This window comes from Sinocyclocheilus grahami, unplaced genomic scaffold (assembly GCF_001515645.1).
Source record: "Sinocyclocheilus grahami isolate Dianchi unplaced genomic scaffold, SAMN03320097.WGS_v1.1 scaffold144.1, whole genome shotgun sequence".
Taxonomy (NCBI): Eukaryota; Metazoa; Chordata; class Actinopteri; order Cypriniformes; family Cyprinidae; genus Sinocyclocheilus; species Sinocyclocheilus grahami.
Genome location: NW_015505323.1, coordinates 92874 through 113611, shown reverse-complemented (window position 1 = coordinate 113611; position 20738 = coordinate 92874). Strand labels below are relative to the sequence as shown.

General features: G+C 35.9%; 1 protein-coding gene across 4 annotated transcripts in view; it reads right to left on the bottom strand.

The window, feature by feature from the left end:
- Positions 1–714: 714 nt before the first annotated feature.
- The window catches only part of LOC107591592 (neurabin-1-like), a 53140-nt gene continuing 33116 nt past the window's right edge, over positions 715–20738 (bottom strand). For 2 of the 4 annotated variants that reach the window (XM_016280782.1, XM_016280781.1), the window contains exons 6-20: positions 20129–20264; positions 15562–15714; positions 14620–14673; positions 12883–13112; positions 11441–11537; positions 10392–10539; positions 7610–7662; positions 6916–7003; positions 6660–6711; positions 5960–6019; positions 5307–5355; positions 3398–3505; positions 3161–3184; positions 2715–2897; positions 715–2079 (exon numbers count right to left, since the gene is read on the bottom strand). In XM_016280782.1, the coding sequence (XP_016136268.1) occupies positions 1885–2079; positions 2715–2897; positions 3161–3184; positions 3398–3505; positions 5307–5355; positions 5960–6019; positions 6660–6711; positions 6916–7003; positions 7610–7662; positions 10392–10539; positions 11441–11537; positions 12883–13112; positions 14620–14673; positions 15562–15714; positions 20129–20264 (1630 nt within the window). In that variant the 3' untranslated portion in view covers positions 715–1884. Of the gene's footprint in view, positions 2080–2714; positions 3185–3397; positions 3506–5306; positions 5356–5959; positions 6020–6659; positions 6712–6915; positions 7004–7609; positions 7663–10391; positions 10540–11440; positions 11538–12882; positions 13113–14619; positions 14674–15561; positions 15715–20128; positions 20265–20738 lie in introns of those variants that run through there. The other 2 variants (XM_016280783.1, XM_016280785.1) reach the window with 2 other exon arrangements.

The window sequence follows — 20738 nt, the reverse complement described above, 5'->3', positions numbered from 1 at the left end:
AAAAATGTGATATGGACAGATAATTTGGGCAGTGAAAAGAAGGTGGGTTAAACAGGGTTAATACGACTCGTCAAAGTGGATTCTGAAATGCAAAATGACATCTGTGGGTTACTGTGTTTTGTATACTTACAATTGATACATATGGGAAATGTGTTGCATAAATTTAAAAATACAACCCAGGATAAATTGATAGAGGCGATACTGGTTACTCTATGCAGTAAATTACTCTATAAAAGACTACTTATTTACTACATTACGGTGCTCTCTTTATGAATGAGACAAATAACGGATTAAAAACAATGGGATCAAACTGAATAAAATCTAGCCTGATAAAATAACATACACTACTGTTTAAGAGTTGGGGTCAGTTTTATGCTCACCAAGGCTGCATTTATTTGACCAAAACATTTTTTAATTTACAATTTAAAACAACTCTAGTTTTGGAAAGAATGGGTATGGCACATTGAGGTCCCTCATGCGGCTATGACGAACAAAAATACACAGGTTAATGCTCTTTTCTCAGGCATTGCGTGGAGTTCCTCTATATACCCTGACTAACTCTGCCATACAGTATAATATATTTTAAAATGTAATTTATTCCTGTGATGGCAAAGCTGAAGTTTCAAAGAAAAGCATTCATTGGAAATAAAAATATTTTGTAACATTTGTAATGTCTTTACTGTCACTTTCGGTCAATTGAATGCATCCCTGCTGAATAAAAGCATGAATTTCTTTCAGAAATCCTACTGACCCCACACTTTTGAATGGTAGTGTACTGTACATGGATAGGTCCGTTTTAAGTGCACATTTGTCATCTGCTCTACAACATTTGGATGCCGGTAAAACAGAGGTGCATTCACACAACCAGTGTGTTCCAGACTGTAACCACAAACCATAAAATCAAATCAAAATCTAAACAGCACTTCAAAAGGCAGCACTTGGGTCTAACTGAGAATCTAGCTCAGGGCGATGGAGAGGGCTAGAAGCAGGTAGCTGTGAAATAGAAGCAGCAGTCTTTTTTCTTGCTTTTTTTCTTTTAGAGTACAAGTCTCGCATCTCTGGAGAAGAGTTTAAAATGACAAACTTCTGAAATCGTTTAGTATCCTACTGCCACAATTTTCCCCCAAAGATCATTATGAGGATTCAAGCTTGGAGAAGAGCATACACTTCAGTTGTATTCATCTTGAATAGTGGCAGGTCAATGAAGGAGATCCAAACAGGAGGTTCAAAGTATACAGTGAAATATCCACAAAGAGGGTCCATGATATCTCATTACTTGGAATGGCTTTCTTCTCACAATAAGGTTTGTGTTTGCCAGTGAATCAGACTGTAGTGGTTCTTGTGAGCAGCACTCAAACTCTTTGAGGTGAAGAGACACTCGACAGCAACACTGTCCATCACTATGACCTGTGCTTTGTCAAAGCTATCTTATTAAAAACTTTCCGCGTTCACTTAACAAACTATCCTTCTTTTGATAGAAAATGGCACGTTAGACATATTCATATATATGCTTTCTGCATATGTACATTGTCTCAACGTCTAAAGGTGCTTGTAATGCAGAGTTTTTTCTGTCATGGATGAGTTATGAGCTTGATATGCTCTGGTTCTATATATACATATTCTCCATATGCAAATAAATAGATATTAATCAGACATAAAACATAGGAAACCAAAAAAGCAGTGATCATTCTGCTAAAACGTGAAAAAAAAACCCCCGAATATTGTTCGATAAAAATAACAAAATCCATATCTGGAAATTTTGGTTTCAATTCATCCAATGGCAGCTCAATAGCAGTAAGCCCCTTTTTCAATGAACTTTCAGTCCCGTGAAATGCTGAACTGGTCTGTACTTATAATGGTGAGACAGTAGTGAGGTGAGTAGTGTCATTCAGTAGCGCCCTCTCCTGGTCCGGAGGATTTGCTGTTTTTCCGGACCTGTTTCTGAACCTGCTCCAGTTCCTTCTTGCGCTGTTTCTCAATTTTCTCTCTGTTTCTTCTAGCTTTTTCCATCAACACTTTTACATCCTTCAGCTTTTTCTTTATCAGAGCCCGATCCTGAGAGGACTCTACACCCAGAGCCTGCCAAAAACACAAACAGACACACTTACAGGATGTTCAGATGAATCTGAAGAAACTATGCTAATCTCTAAAGACAACTTTCTCATTGGAGGGAAAGCAGATGGGACATGAATTATTCTAACAATTTTAGCATATGGCAGGAGAAACAAAATACGGATAAAAACAACACCTAACCATCTATTGCACACATTTAATATTTAAAAAAAATGTTTGATTTAATTTTCTTGTATAAAATGGACTTCATTACTTAAATCAAAAACTTTTTTTTTAAATAAATAAATAAAGTTAATAAAAGCTTTTGTTAATGTAAATTGAAATTTAAATGTTTAAGACATAAATGTAGGTAATTTTAAACCTAAAAAATGTGTATGGCATATTAAATAAGTAGATACTTTAATAATGCGTTATATAAAAAATATAAATATTTTGAAATATTTAGCTAATTTATTAGTGCAATATACAAATTTATGACTCTTAATGTGCAAAAATGAAGTTGATGTTAAAGTCATCTTCTGATCATTGAAAATTTATATTTTTTACATCTTATATTCATCATTTGCTTGGTTTTCACCACACACAATAGAAGTAATAGAGGATTAACAGACTAAATTTATCCCAACAAATCTGTTCCTCACCTTGAGTGCTGAGCTGTCCAGCTTGAGTAGCTGCTCTCCATCCACATTCTTGGCAGTAAAAAGAGAGACATACTGTTCCAGGTTCAGACCCATGAGCCAGCATGACACCTGCTGACATGTCCATTCAGTCACACTGCGGTTCTGCCACTGGAACAGCTTCGGAGGAGGACTGTCGTAATGAAGCTGACACACACACACACACACACGCACACACGCAAACTTACTGTACAGCACTAGCTGGACAAGGTCACATAGTCATCAGCACTGATTGATAATTCCAGAAATCATAGTTAATATATTTTGAGGAAGCAAATGGAATCTGAGAAAAAATTAATTAATACAAAAATTATTGTTGGATGACAAAGAACATGCAAGAAATTGAAGAACTAGACTCCGTGGGAAGAAGAGTCATTCTGGGACTCAAACACATTAAAACAAAGTCTCACCTCATCTTCAATCATATCCACACTCTAATAAATGCAGCATCAAGGATAAGAAAAACACTCACTGAATCAGAAAAAAACCTTTGCTGATTTTTCCAGGCAGAACAATTTAGCATGCAAGTGATGCTTTAGATATAATTCAGTTAGAGAAAGTCAACATGAGGCTAAGTAAATCTTGACAGAACGTACATTTTTGGATCTTTAAACAGAGAAATCAGGTTGCAAGTGTACAAACAATACCTCATCTGAGGAGAGCATTAGTATCTGCGATGGGCCGGACATCTGGATGCCACTGATCTCTGTGGAGCTGGTGCTGCTGAGGCTGAGGTCATCAGTGACACCAGGACCCTGGAAGAGAGACAGAGACAGAAATACACCTGTAAGACACGAGTGTTACCTGACTGACACATTTACCCATGTACCATTTGGATTTGCTTGAATTGTTTCTCCATTACTTGAGAGGTAATTATTTATTCCTTGATTCTGATTGTTTTATTGACTATGACAAAGAATTATTAGTGTAATTACTGTTGATTGACAGTTAAGCCAATTAAGTCTCTTAAGATTAACAAGACAAAAGGAGACATGCACACCCCGGCAAAATGCTTTGTGTGTAGACTGGTACTGTCACTCAAATGATGATCATTGATCATTTGTCACAGAGTAAATTAATTAGCATTTTTAAATGAACGCATTCTTCCAACATAATGTGTAATCAAATAACATGATGCATTTGAATGTGATTCTGGTCAGAGTTTCAGAGTCACAGTTTCAAGAATCAAATGGCATTATGTTCACCGGTCGTTTTTCTTTCTCAACGTCAAACTTGCATTTACTACATTTTTTGAAGAGTCCCTGTAGAGACTATCCACACAGATGAGATGGACATGTTTACCAGTCTGGTTGTCTCCAACACCTCAAAGTCTGTGAGAGAGATGCTGAACTGAATATGAAAATACTCTGAATATGTTGGGCTCTTTGCTGGCACAAAAGTGATTAATTCAAAGCTAATTTAATGCCTTGACTCAGCATGGGTAGCAGGCCATAGTTTTTCTGATGTCCTTCAGACTTAATACAAGATTTCATTGATCCCAGGAGCACAGCCTGAGCATGGTCACCTTTTGCGAGGTTTGTGTATTATAAGAAGATGAAAACATTCAAGAGTAAGAGTCAGAATGCATGCAGCTGAATGAAATTCCACAATTTCAGGATCAAAATGGACTGTTTCAATTTGTGAAACTCTATAATAATTCAGCAACAATCTCAAAGCAAATAAAACAGTAATGTGCAACTACTGTTTGTCTACAGCTAAAATGAGAGAAACATCCGATTAGCCTTGGATCTGAACAAACTAGACGTGATACAGTACCACGTAATATGAATAGGAGAAGAAGCGTGGCCAGGAAAAAGAGTTCTGTTCATGGAAATGCAACACACCAGAGGGAGGTTATGTCACTAAACAGGCAGCATTCTAATTTTAAACAACTGATTGCAATTTCTTTTAAACTAGTTATATATATATACACATTCTGGTTCTCAAATCTGATTGGTTGAGAACCGTGAGATATTGTACTGGTATCGCTACAGGAACACCCTTTAACAATTTTGGATCACTCCGCTTGTTCTAGCCGGGTTTAAATTTTTTTAATTATTCACTGAGCTAATCGTAGAGTACGTTAGTTAATATAAGAAGAAACGTCTAGCTTCTGGGTCTCTCTCTCTCTCATTTGGATGCACGTCTTGCCGCATTGTTTCTCTCTTATAACCTCATTATTTCTCACTAATAACCTAACTGAAGCAGCACATGCCCTTGATACCAATTCTAAAAGTGACGTATGTTTAACTGTCAACTTGAGCTTTGAATCCATGGAGGAAGGAAGTAGTTCCGCACAAAAGAGGGTTTTATTAGGCACTCCATTGTTTCTTGTTTAATTACACACATGTTCCGTCGAACTGAACGTAATATCACTCTCGCATTCGAGCGATATCGGCTCTATATCAGCGGCTGTGATTGCCTCCGGATCACAGCCATGCTGATATAGAGCCGGTATCGCTCTCGTACTCGAGTATATATAGACACACACACACACACACACACACACAATCACATATATACAATACACATACACGTCTGTGTGACTTTTCTTACCTTGCTCTTGCATCTTTCAGGACTGTTCTCTGCTGAAGGCCCTGTGGAGCTAAAGATAGGGGACTGGTTATTCAGTGGTTATACACAATGACTGGTACACAGCACAGGTGCTGACAAGAGCTGAGACAGATCATACACACAGGCGAGAGCTGCATTTAATTCACCGCTTTACAGACTTAAGTTTCAGCCTTAATTTAGTTTTTCTTTTTTTGCATTGTTAAAAGTCCATTGTAATTTGCAGTTGGAATCCAGGAACTGTGATGATGTGTGACCGGTCATCCGTATATTCCCAGAGGAAATAAAACCTCCTTTTAGCCTTGCATCTGCTGAGCAATTCTCTTTAATCATTGATTAAGCAATTCTTTGAATCATTGAAGATTCTTTCAAATGCAAAATGTGTATGTCCTGCAGTCTTGCACATCTGAGATGTCCAAAAGATTTTGTGTCATTTTTATTATATTAATTTTATATTTTATAATGTTTATTATATTAAGGCACAGCTGGGCATGTACTTTACAATTCATGAGACTTAGGGTACAATGCATTTATTCTGACATTACTATGAAAAGGATCTAAAAAATTCAGCTATTTCAGAGGTAGGTAGGCAGTATGTAACCACTTACCGTATATTAGGTTTTTGGTTCTTTAGTTACCTTTTACTGGGAGATCCTTTTGGATTCTGCTCTTTTTCTTTACTTTTCCTCAGAGAAGATCTGAAAATATTACCAGAAGCTTGTTATAATTTCCAACAAGAGAATTTCCATCAGTAATGTACACAGCTTCTTTTATTGAATCTACACTAACATTCAAAATTTTGGGGTCAGTAATATATATATATATATATATATATATATATATATAATTTTTTAAATAAATACTTTTATTCAGCAAGGATGCATTACATTTAGAATGTTAACAAATATTTCTATTTCAAATAAATGCTGTTCTTTTACACTTTCTATTCATCAAAGAACCATGAAACAGAATATTAAGCAGAATATTACACAAAAAAATTAAACAGTACTACGGTTTTCAATTATTTATTTTTTGCACCAAATCAGCATATTCGAGTGATTTCTGAAGACTGGTGTAATGGCTGCTGAATATTCAGCTTTGCCATCACAGGAAATTACATTTTAAAATATATTGAAATAGAAAACTGTTAGTTAAAATTTTAATCATTTCACAATATTACTGTTTTTACTGTATTTTTGACCAAATGAAGGCAGCCTTGGTGAGCATGAGAGACTTCATTCAAAAACATCTGAATGTCTTTTGCATTCATTCTGACATTTATATAAAGCTACACTTTATGTAATCACAAATATAAATACAGAATCGTCACCAACGTACCCCAAGTCTAGTAGTTTTTTGCCAGATTTCTCATCTCGACTTGCTGAAGAGCCTGAAGAAAAATCACGCAGAGACCATTAGCATTCAACAAGATTCAACATTTACTGTACAGAGGCCATATTCTTTACTTCAGGCGTTCCTCTTATGCTATCTTTTCTTTAGGGACTTTTCCTTATTGTGTCTCTCAGGCCTTAAGCATAATTCATTAGGCCTGTAATTGAGCCCTAATCAGGTATTAATGGTTTGGTGCATTTACCCTCATTATCAGGTCCCTGCTGAGGCTGCGGGTGCCTGAGCCTGGCCTCTGTGGCACCGGCCACCCTGGAGGACTGAAGCCCAGAGCCCTACAGACAGCAACATAAACAGACAGAGAGGGAGAGGTTTTAAACATCCACAAAGAAAGCTCTTTGCAACAGTAAGCTGTTTCCTGTTTGTTTTTGCTGACCCAACAGTACTTCCTTCTGTTTCTCTACAGAGATCTATTATGGTTATTACAGACATTTACAACAGCTAGACACAGCGTGGCTTATGATTCTGAGAGAGGAAACACTGTAAATAATGTTTTCTCAGGAAACCTAAAAAATATGCTAAATATGTAAAAACTATTTGTAACCTGATACCGACATACAAGAATGTCAATGTATACAATAACATGTTCTAGCTTTTCTCCTGTTTTGTGATCCTATCCCACCCAAGTACTACTGACAGAAAAGAAAACTAAGAGAGAAAACAAAAAAAAGTAAAAAAGTTACAACCGTGACCATTCATACAACATAAATGCATTTAATGTTAATGGAGTATTTTGTAACCATAGAAACCTGACATATTCTACACATACTCATGAATTAAGTATGAGATTAGAAGTGACTTCCACTCTTTATCGGAGCATCTGGCTTAAATGTCCTGAGTCTGAATAAGAGGTGTTTGGTGTTTGTGAAAGGGAGTCTTACCCTCTCGTTTCTCTCAGGGTGAGTTCCACTGGTTCCCGTCAGCTCGCCCAGTTCTAGCACACAAAACAAATCCATACAATTACATAACGCACACACATATATATATGTGTGTGTGTGTGTGTGTGTGTGTGTGTGCTCGCGTTTTTGTGACAAATGAGGACATAAATTTGTATAATGACAAAGGTATGACATAGGTATTACAAGGAGAAGGTGACTTTTCAGGACATTACCCCATGTCCCCACTTTTCAAAACTCTTATAAATCACACAGAATGGAGTGTATTGAAAATCTGAAATAGCACAAAGTTTCCTGTAAGGGGTAGGTTTAGGGGTAGGGTTGGTGTAGGGCAATAGAATATATGGTCTGTACAGTATAAAAACCATTACGCCTATGGGATGTCCATACTTTTCACAAAAACAAACCTGTGTGTGTGTGTGTGTGCGCAAATATAGAAAGTTATTTTAAAATACTTTACAATTTGACTGTTTTTACTGTATTTTTGATCAAATAAATGCAGCCTTGTTGAGCATAAGTGACTTCAAAAACCTTCAAAACTTTTGCCGACCCTAAACCATGTTCTACACTAAACACACTGTGTAAGCACACAGTGTAGTGAAGGGAAAGTATATGAATATTTCTAATAACTCATAATGTCTCTAGCTAACCTGGAGCCTAAACAATGAAAAACACTCACATAATGGCTTTAACATGAGAATATACGCCTTCTGGCCCAGTCAGAGCTCTGGCCTCTACGCGACTGAGACGACCTCAAGAGAGCGCTGCACACCAGACATCCCGAGTAGCTAATTGTAGCTATACTGAAAGAGGAGTGGGGCAAAATTCCTCCCGACCATAGTGCAGGCCTGATCTGTAATTATGGGAAATGTTTGGTGGAGGTTTAGGGTGGGACAACCACTACTTTTTCCAACATTCTTTTTTTCATCCGGTACTGTGAATATTTACATAGTGTTCAATACATTTATGAAATCATATCATTATTTGTGTGTTCAAGCAAATGGTGCTTGTCTATTGTTGTGAATTTGTCTAAGATCAGATCAAATTTGATCACTAATTCACATAATTTTCACATTTTCCTGCAAATGTTGTTCTCACTGCTCATTTAACTAGGATGGGAGAAAGTATTTCAACGACAAGTTTAATTATTGACAAGTTAAAGTATTGAAAAAAATTGCTTTAAGCAAAAAAGGACAGCAAGCCACTATCAAATATCAAGTACTTTGGCTGTTAAAAACATATAATCCTACAACAGACTTCTGGCTGGTTTGTTCATATGTTGCAATGTACCGTAGCGTCATATGCTATTTACTGATATTTGAAATGAAATGGTCGGAAACAGGGCTGAGAGGTTTCCAGCAGAAGAGCCTTTTAGTAAACTGAGGCCGTCCCTGCGGCAGCACTTACTCATTATCTGCCTCATTCAGTCACAATGCATCCAATCAGCTTTCCAGTGCTGTCCCCTCTTATCACAGTGATCATAGCAGATTCAGAATAGGCAGATTTGAAGAGCCAGTGCACCCATTACTACTGAGTGTGTGAGGTGAGAAGCATCAAGCACCTGAGATGAATGATGCTGCTTTAATTTAATTAACAAACCTCAGTTGTATGCAGCTGCAAGGTCAGGGTTCAAAGCGAGGGAGTTTATTACGGAGAGATATGTTACATAAGCAGAAAGTGGTCGCCATATTTAATTTGACACAAGTGAGGCTATGAGGAACAGAAGTTTTTTTTTAATATGTCGCACTGTTGTGTACCTGGATATTGTTCGTTCTGCTGTCAATGTATTGAAAATATAGTATAAATGATATTTACGTTACTTATTATTATTATCTAATTATTTTTATTCAAATGATTATCATTATGATTATTACTACTAATATATTTTATATTTTTAAATTTTTGTTAATACTAATAATAATAATTACTATTATTAGTAGTAATTAGGTCATCATCATGCATAATACAATGATTTTTAAATATTATTATTTTTTTTTTGTGTTATTTGAAAAATAAATAATTATTATTGTTATTTTATATATATATATAGTATTTAAAATCATTGTATTATGCATGATGATGATGATAATAAGGAATATATATTATTCATATTATCATAATAATGCATAATACAATCATTTTTAAATAACAAAATTTAAAAAAAGCATAATAATAATGAAGAATAAGCACAATATTATTGTAATTTTAGAGTTTGTTACACCACAATGTCCCCCCCCCCCCAACATTTTTAATGTTAACTATTCCTATTTAGTTCCCTTTTTAATGGCTTGTTCTGTTTATTTGTATGAGAATAAAAACAAAAATCTAAGCAAAATTTAACATATCATCACTGGACGTTGTGGCTTTAAATAAAAGCCATGGAATATTGGGTGGGTTTTATATGTTGGATTTGGATTTCCCCTCTGTAGTAGCTGAAACCCATGTCATTTCCTCCTATCTTTCTGATAAGCACAGCTTTAATTGAGACTGATGAGGTCCTGTGTATTAATTGTTTCCTGTCACATTATGATGATGCCCATCAGGTACCTGCATGGTGCTTCACCTACCACTATATCACTATTAATAGTTTGGGTGCAAACAAATGACCAGCTGTATAAAGTGTGTCCTGGTACGTGAGCATGTGTGTGTTTCTATGAGGTCTGGTTTGAGGACACCTGTCAAACAGAAGACTGATGATAATTTTGGTAATTAATGAGCTACTGGGTGAGAGTGTTGAGGTGTGTGTATGCGTGTTTTTGTGACTCACCCCCTCCAGCAACACTTCTCCTTGGACACTGTAATGCCGTCAGTCTCTCAGTCAGCTGGGCTCGGCTCTCAGCACTGTTGTTGTTATTGTTTATCTGGATGCCATTTTGCTTCATCAGCTGCATCAGCTCTGACTCCAGTGTAGCAATCTATACAAAACCACACGTTTTCTATTTTAGAACTGTTTTCTATTTTCCCATATATATATTTTATGTTATTTATTCCTGTGATGGCAAAGCTGAATTTTCAGCAGTCATTACTCCAGTCTTCAGTGCCACATGATTGTCACATGATTCCCAGTGTCACATGCTGTGCTTAAGAAATGTGCTTAAGAAATATTTCTTCTTTCATCACTGTTGAAACAGTTGCTTAATATTTTTTTGCGATTCTTTGATTAATAGACAGTTCAATAGAACAGCATTCATTTGAAACAGAAAGCTTTTGTAACATTATACTACTATAAATGTCTTTACTGTCACTTTTGATGTTAATGTGTCCTTGCTGAATTAAAGTATTATCTATACATGTTCTATTCTATATGTCGGTTTTTTATGGCCCATGTATGTGGCCCATTTCACAGTATGACGCTTGTAAAAGATAATTACAAGCATGTATGAATCATACCTAACTACAATAAAAGTATGTACTGAGATTTTAAATAATTTTGTAGAAAAATTCTGATACTGGTTGTCCAAACATATTGTGAGAAGGTGGAATTCACGCCCAATGAATTGTGCATGCTAATAGCGCCCCATTTATTGACACGCTCACATACCTGACCTTCAGGAGATCACTACTGGGCGTTACCTGATTAATATTCAAACTGTCAAGGTTTGTAATGTTTTAATATCGTTCCAACGCTTTGTTTTGTCCAAATTTCCAGCAAAACATTTAAGAATATTGCTCAGTTGAAATATACCTTTTCCATGTGGGCTCACAAACTGACTAATGCAAATGGACTTTGGATGATTCACAGTACGAGACAGTTGCCATGAAATGCAGTGAAGTGCACTGACATGTGTGTGTGTGTGTGTGTGTGCAGATAATTACCCTAACTTGAAGACTCTGAATTTCAGTCAAATTAGCCTTTTCCGCCTCCTCCAGCCTCTTCTTCTCTGCATCCTCCTTCTGAGCAAACTCCATCTCTCTGAACACAAGCAAAGACAGAGATTTGGCAAAAGGACAATAATGTTTGTGGTCATATATGGGCTGAGATGTGGACCTATTAGTCTATTTCGAAGGGCTTCGAGAGCACGGAACCTCATTATCAAACAAATAACAAAAAAACAAATTCATCAAACTACTGTCAACTGAGAGACGTCTTGTACAATGGAGTACCATGACTGCTTACTCAGGCTTGTCTGCATGGATAGACAGCGACTCTGCAGTTAACTATGGCAATAACGCCTGAAGGGAAATCACAATTAAAGACACTCAGGCTCCAGAGGAGAAGAGTTGTGATAGAAACGACCACAGAGATCAGCTCACACACTTTTCGGCTTGAGAAATGCGCGCTGTGATTCTCTCAACCTTCAGCCACAGACATCATGAAGACGGCACAGTTTACAATTATACAATGGCAACACATCTTTTTAATTATAACCTAAACTGCATTTAAGTACAAAATCCACCCTGTTGAAAAGACTAGTCACATATATGTGCTTTGGATCTTTTAGCTTCACCAGCTACGTCAGCATATACCTAGTCCAGCATGACAACTGTTTTACCGTAGAACAGACATTGCATATAAATGGTTACAAGCCATTTCTTGTCACCAGGGCTCTGGCCAAAACCTAGAGAGCCGCCTATGTGCAGCATCACAAACACACTCCTGACAAAGGCTGTTACAAAAGGTAGGTAGCATAATTATGCAGAATTTTAAGACTTCTTCTTGTTCAAATCCTGCAGGCAACAATGACATGTATCATTTGTGAAGAAGCCAGTCCCATAATGTACTGCAACAGGCTCAATATCCATCTGAGATTGTGGGCAAAGTGACATAAATGTTCATTATAAATACAATTAATTCAATAAAAAATATATAAAAAAAGCTTCAGTCTAATTGAAAAAATTACCATTATACATATTATTTGTATGTGCTGTTCATTTTTAAAACAGTATAGTGCTGTTAGCTTAGCAACATGACAAGGTCTACTGAAATCAGTTGTTAGTCGTGCCTTCCTGCTTACAGTATCATTTAGAAGTTCTGGGTCAACAAGATTTTTTTTTGAGAAATTAATACTTTTATTTTTAACTTTTTAGCAAGAAAGCATTAGATGCTTTAAAAACTCAGAAGCTCTTTTACTGCCATTCATGGTAATGAGTTCATTTGTGGTCTTTTGTGATAGAACAGCAACTACATAATCAAGATCCTTCTCTTCAGCGCTGCGCTGGTATTATAATTACCTGAAACTTATTTAGTATTCTCTATGAATTCTCTTATGTTTAAAGGACATAGTTAAAGTACACTTCGATCATCTCAGTATCTGTACCTCTGCTGGAAGTCCTTAATGAGCTTCTTGGCCTTGTTGTACTTCTTTTCCAGGGCCTGATACTGACTTTGGGCCTCCTTCAGATGCTCGTTGACCGTATGGCACAGCGTCTGAGCCTCAATCCAATAGCTCTCCAGTTTTAGCATCCTCTCCTTGTTGTCCTCGATGCTTTGCTTCAGCTGCGTTTTCTCTCTCTCCCACCGTGCCTTCTCTTTTTCCACTGCGGCCAGCTAAATAGAGAAACCAGGATGGAGACACAGGGAGGAAATTAAGGTAAAAATCCCACAAAGTCAATAAAGCATACAGTAAACTGTTTAAATAGGCTTTAAAGATAGCATGAAAACAAAACCAACACAATGCATACTACTTTTATTTTAAAGGAACGGTACATAGAACGATAGAATGATAGAAAGATAGATAGACATGTCAACATGTCCATATGAGCAAGAGGATTATAAATGGCTTTGTTCACACCATAAACAAATCCAAACGTAGCCCTGACTGTCTGCATTTTACAAGTGATGAAATCTGACGTTTGTTCAGACTACATGGGTTGCTATGGTAATGATGTAAACTTCAGCACTACGCTAAGAGATTTTCTCAGACAACAACTGAGACATTTCATGACATTTGCCACTGAATTCACAAGGTGCTTAAGAGAAGGTGCTTGAAGCATTTATGCATACACTGAAACTAAGACTATTAAAACTAGTTTTCAGTAAATAAAGAAAGCTAAGATAAAATATAATTCTGTCATGACAACTCTCGGAGGGATTGGAATGGTAATGTACATGATAATGTTAATGTATTTGGTCTTGGCGGAATAGATCTGCTACGCTGCTGCTGCTACAGCAGCAGAGCAAGTACCGAGACTTGCTACTGCCAATACATCCACAACATGCTGCTGTGAGCATGTAAGAAATATTGCTGCTGCAAAATATAACATACATGAAATAACCCCCATATAGCGTACATGAATCACCTCGTAGCAGATCTATACAGGTGGAGCTGGGGAAGGTGGAGGATTTCTGAAGCAAGCTGCAACTGCTACGGCAAACACTAGTCATATATTTGAATGTTGAGCAGTGAGCTCATTGGCTACCGATTCAAGAGAGAACCAATCAGCTGTGCTATGTGATAATGATGTCATTAGGTCAGATTGAGTTAGACCTATCGGACTGCGCCATCTAGAGTTTCATGCCAGAACTCTGTATATATTCAACATAAAACTAACTTAAAAAATTTAAATAAAAATGAGAAATTTTGCCTTAGCATCTAACTGAAATAAGTTTAGGTACTAAAATGGCTAAAACTAAAACTGAAATAATAATTAATGCTATGTAGAAATATTTTTAAAAATGAATAAAAATGACAAAAGCTAATAGCAAAATTATTAAAACCCAAAGTAAATTTAAATTAAAAACTGACAATATAAATATAAAACTAATTCAAAATATTAATAAATATTATAAAAGTGCATAATAATAAATAATACTAAAAATAACACTTATTTTTACTGCCTTTCTGAGGTCATTAAGTTATGTGGGTGCCTTGCTTACTTTATTTATGATAACAAACAAAGAAGTCTTAAGTATAAGGGAGACTTGCAATAAATCTAGTTGTTATTTTTCTTCAATGTACTTCAAATTCCAGATGAAAAAACCCCGAAAAAAAACAAGATCCAATTTGTAGCTTTTTGTGGGGGGAAAAACATTAGCAGGTACAGCAGCCTCTTACCTTGTTCTTGAGTTTCTGGATCTCAGCTTCAGTGACAGTGTGTTTAATCTGCAGCTGTAGACACAAAGGAATAAGAGAGAGTAGAAGAAAGGTGAGTGCAAGATCAAGGACAGTCCTCCTCTTAAAGGGAACTGACCAGAGAGGCTCTCTCTGCCTGACGACACTCTCTCTCTCTCTCTGAAAATCCAGACTCAAGAGAAATAACAGCAGAGAGTGAGAAGGAAAAAGACCAAGACAATTGAGGAAGGAGTGAATTCTGGGATACAATATTTAAATATTTTCTCACAAAAGAATATGATTTCTCATCAGCAGCAATTTTCAAGAAGAGCAGTGAAGATAATAGATAGTCCTAGGTACAAACCAATACTGAAACGTGTATTGAAACTGTTTACTGCATGTACACTGAATCTAGGCCATGTGGTTTTGTAGACAGGAAAAATGTGAATCAGATCTATTTTCTCCAGGCTGATTAACATCATTGCAGGGTGTCAGTAGGAACTTGCAATTTTTTACAATTTACAATTTATTACAATTTTCTATTGTTTTCTATTGTAATACATTTTTAATGCAATTAAATCATATTTAGCAGCATTTTTAGCAGCCATTACTCCAGTCTTCAGTGTCACATGATCCTTCAGAAATTATTTCAATATGTTGATTTGCTGCTCAAGAAACATTATTATCAATGTTGAAAACAGTTGCTTAATATTTATCTGAAAACATAATTCTTTGATAATTAGAAAGTTGAAAAGATAAGCTATTATTCAACATAAAATTAACTTGAAATGTATTGCCAAAAACAACGAAATTACAATTTTTATCTGAATTTAGACAGAAAACAAAGCTGACAGCTGACTTAGCTTGACCTTTTCAGGTATTCTAAAGGTTAAGTACTTCCTTTCATTAATCATTTGTTAAAAAATGCATGCAGTCTTGGTTTACCTCTCGAAACTTCTGATAAAGTTTGGTGGCATCCAGTTCTGATGGCGAGATGATGTCCTCGTTTTCAGGTAAATCGAAAACCTCAATGGCCACATCTCGGTCTGTTCTCGTCTGCCCTGCCTCCTCTTCCTCATCCGTGGCGTACTCTCCTGTCTGAGCATGGGCACATGGGAATAAACATCCGCACTGCATTTACTGGAGCAATCAATGTGAAGGGTTTCTATCTTTAATAGGTGGAACAACTTTACATTGTGTGTCCAGGATGCTGTATTTTCTTAACAACAATACAGATACTAGACCATTTCATATCCTAAAAACCTGGCTTTGATTTTATATTAACTGGTATGCTTAGCCAAATGAAACGTGAACTTTACCTTGTTTTGCACAGATCACTGAGATTACATTTTTAAACTATTTACCTGGCAAAGCACAAAACAATTTAAATAAATAAATGAAACAAATCCCATATCTCAAACAAAATCTCAATAAATCGTTTGACTTGAGCTAGTAAACAATGACCTAGCAGCCCACAGAACACCCTAGCAATCATGTAGCAATGCTCTAGCAGGCACTCTGAACATCTTAGTGATTGCGTAGCAACACATGCATAAAATTTAAAAATTTAGTCTGTTTTTAACGTGGCATTTATGTATGAAATACACTACTGTTCAACAATTTTGGTCTGTTTATTTAATGGTCTCTTATGCTTACTAAGGCTGCATTTATTTGATTTAAAACAGTAATTTTCAGCAGCGTCAGATCTAATATGCTGATTTGCTGCTCAAGAAACATTTCTTATGGTTATCAATGTTGAAAACAGTTCAGCTGCTTAATATTTTTGTGAAAACCTTTTGTGAAAATACTTTTTTAAAAATTCTTTAATGAACATTTATTTGAAATAAAAATCTCTTGTAAAATTATAAATGTCTTTACTGGCACATTTGTTCAATTCAATGCATCATTGCTGAATAAAATTATAATTTCTTTCTTTCTTTTTTTTAATTCATACTGACCCCAAACTTTAAACAGTTTTGGTCTGTTATCTTAAAATGATTTATATAGCATTTATTTCTCCTGCTTGCGTGTGGGTCTGGCAAAGTTATTTTAGGCGAATGGATGTGCAGACACACACAGACAGGTTGGTTCTGCTTGGCTGGGGTTCGTATCTGGTTGCAGGGCAGGGCTGCTCCCTGGGAGGCCTCCTTTCCAGATCAAATTATTCTGCCTGGAAGGAAGCCATATATAACCCTGCCCTACTGTACTGCTTTAACCTGAGTGGTCTCATTTGTGTTTCATCTGTCTCTCCTCAAGTCTCTCTCATCCCCTCACACACTTTAAATGAGAGGATATGGAGCGCAGCACACAGACTCCATATCATCAGCGTGATATTACCTCTCAGATACCCCCAAGGGGAAAATTAGCTAATTTTGGAGTATCACATTCAATTAGTATATGTGTCACCATCCTTTTAACACACTGGTGGTTGCCATAACACACGTTTGAGAAAACTAATTGAAAGAAGTTCATATAGAGAGGCACAGAAAGTACTTAAGCCACACTTAAAAAAACAAAACAAAGTAAGAATGTCACTGTATTAGTTAACAAAATAGCTAATTAAGTTATATTTATTATATTTCATATTATAGTACAATTCTATACTATTTTGTCTAAATAAAAAAAATTTAATACATTATTTTAAATGCTATATGTGAATTTTGGAACATTATAGTGTTTAGTAAGAAAATCAATATTCAGTTTTTATTCTTTCTTTTTTTTAAAATGGGCATTATTTTTGTACATTTTCAAAATTACATTTAGCAGAGTTTTAAATGATTAGTGTGATCAGTAGAACAGTAAATGGTAAATGATAAATGACAAAGGTAAATGATAAAACACACACACACACACACACATACGGTGTATATACATACATATATACTGTATATATATATATATATATATATATATATATATATATACATACAGTATATATGGTAACACTTTACAATAAGATTCCATTAGTTAATGTATTAACTAACATGAATGAACAATGAGCAAAACATTTATTACAGTATTGATTCATCTTTGTTGATGTTAATGAAATTACAGTAATTCATTGTTAATTCACAGTGCATTAACTAATGTTAACAAGCACAACTTTTGATTTTAATAATACATTAGTAAATGCTGAAATTAACAATAACTAAGATTAATAAATGCTGTAGAAGTATTGTTCATTCTTATAGTTCATGTTAACTAAAGTAGTTAACTTATGAACCTTATTGTAAAGCGTTGCCATATATGTGTGTGTGTGTGTGTGTGCGTATATATACCATATATATATAACCAATATACTACTTATTTAGGCATCCCTAGAAAAAAAAGATCTATATGCTAATTAAGAACTCATGATGTCCATAGTTACTGTCATGGTTGGTTAAAAGTAATAGCAACAATGGCTGAAAAAATTAGGTTACAAAACGGTTTATCATTATTTAGTATACTATTATATAATGCTGTGAAATTCATATATTTATACATGTGGCCGATACTACTGTATGCCTGTTCCATCACCACTAACCTTTCCGAACCTTTCTTGGATGTCCTTGTAACCACTATACCCTGCAGGACCCTGCTGTTTTAAGGCCATTTACTGCTGGCAGGCAGCTTTTGAATGGTTTTGGCAGCTGCTAATCCACAGCACAGCAAGATTTCAGGCAGGTTCACACCATTCTGCCTCAGTGAACACACCAGCCCCTAAACTTTCATCTCTCTTACATGACACTGATATGACACATTTAAACAGACATTCACATGTGCTGACGCTCAAGCACACACATGGCACATTCACACGAACAAACACCCACCCACCCACACACACGCAAACAAGCTAATTTTTAGCAAGGACTGCTACATTCATTACAATTCCTAACGGGCAGCCTGTCTGCTGGGAGTAGCGGCCTGTGCCAGAATTATAAAACAGTGCTGATCGCACAGCCATTTCAAGAGTGCAGCCGAGCCAGCCGCTACAAAATATCCAGACGTTACCGCAGAGGAGGACTAATAAAACATGCGGGTACATAAGAATGACATCAGCTAAATGTATAATGTGAGATTTCAACACATCCAGTCGAAATGCTATTTTAGATTCTCACTGACAAATAATGAGAGGCTTTAAAAAGTCACTCTTGCATCAGTACATGTGAGTCTTGCATCATTCTGCGCTGCACGAGAGCCTATAATGCTAAATTGTCCGTGTCCTCCAAATCAGAAGGTAGAAATTGCTTTGCCTGGTCTACTGATGTAATTATCTTTGAATCGTAGCGGGCAATTAATTGAATGCTTTCTTCAGTCAGACCTTTCGTATAGAATCCCACCGCTGTGACAGATCTGCATGCATTACGGTAATGCACCACTCTGACTCCTTTGAAAACAGATCGTAGCACAGTCACAGACATGACAACAGACTTGTGGCACCTCTTGTTTGGAAAGCCAGGCTGCCCACCGATCCGCTAATGAGAACCGAGCAATAACTGCTCAGTGACTAGTAATATAACAAACCCCATCAACTCTCCATGGAGCAGAAAGCTGCCACTGTGGGTGTTTTTCCCATGAGAAGCTCTCAAAAACCTAAGCACACTTTGTGACAGTGCTGAAATCTAATTTGTAGCACTGGAGAAATAGCATGGCAACTATTTATTTTTATGTAGTAAATATCAAGTGGGATATTATCAATTTTCTACTTTAAAATTAAATTTTTGTTGAATTAAAGTCAAAGAAAATTATTAAAATAAACTTTTTTTACTAGGAGAAGAAAAGATGAACATTTACTACTACTACTACTACTACTACTAATAATAATAAACTTGAATTCCATGTTAAAAGCTGAATGAAACAGCAACATATAATTTGGTAAATGTGTTAAGTTTTTATTCTTTTATATACATACATACATACATACATATATATGTATGTTATATGTGTGTGTGTATGTGTATTTACACACACATTAATACTTCTATTTAGTAAGGAAATACATATATTAATGTTTCAAACTATTAGCCCCACTTTGTTTTTTGAAAACCCCTCATCTAGAGGAAACTATTTTATTTATTTTTTGATTTATATATTATATTTGAGATTTTTCATTTAAACAGGAAGACTTAAATAGATGGAGCAACAAGTGTTTTTGTGGCACTATACTATCTTTCCATCTTTCCAGCTGCAAACTTAAAAAAATTTGGTAAAATGTAGGATACTGTGAAAAACATTATACAACAGATATGCTGATAAACCAGAACTGCGCAACCCAACAGTTCATAGTATTATTTTCTAATATGACTGACAGGTTATAGGTAAGTTTTCTATAGATTTTGACTAGCAGAACTGCTTCATCCTGCTGCACTTTGATATGACAAATTGTAACAGGCTGAGGCTTGTAGCATGGACGAATCATGGATAATAGATTTGAACCTGCTCCAACTGGCTTGTGACGGTTGATTAACCTGTTCAGACAGTCGCTGACATGCTCAGACAAGCGCTGATGTGAGACCTGTTCTGTGCTCACCTCGTCATCATCAGCATCATATTGGGCGTACTGTTGCTCCATCATCTCTCTCTGATGTCTCTCCTGCTCCAGAGTCTGGCTGATGAGTTGAGCCACCTCGCTCTGCTGTCCCGGACGCTCTCGGCCAATCACAAACCTGCAAAGACATACCAACTGCTACTTAAGAAAATCAGGGAAAGAATTAATGCTGAAGCATCTAAAACTTGAAAATGAAAGTTTTTCATAAAATGTAAAGTTTGTCATTTCTGCACCACTAGTTGCACCAAACAGAATTGCAGAGAATGAATCTCTGACCTGTCTTACAATACTGAGCAATAATACATTAAAATAATTTCAAATAACTTAATAAATAATCAAATATTTAATTCAAAGTCAAATATTTTATGCAAGCAACATTAAAATGTTAAAGTTACTTTACCTGTGAAAAATCCCTCTTTCCCGTGGTGTACTGGTGCTATTTTTAAGACCCATAGGTGAACCTGAAGTTTAAGAACTAACGACTGACTAAGTGGAAAACTGAATATATCAGCCAAACAGATTTTCTACGAAAGACAGCCTACAAATTACTTACATACAGGTGCATCTCAATAAATTAGAATGTCGTGGAAAA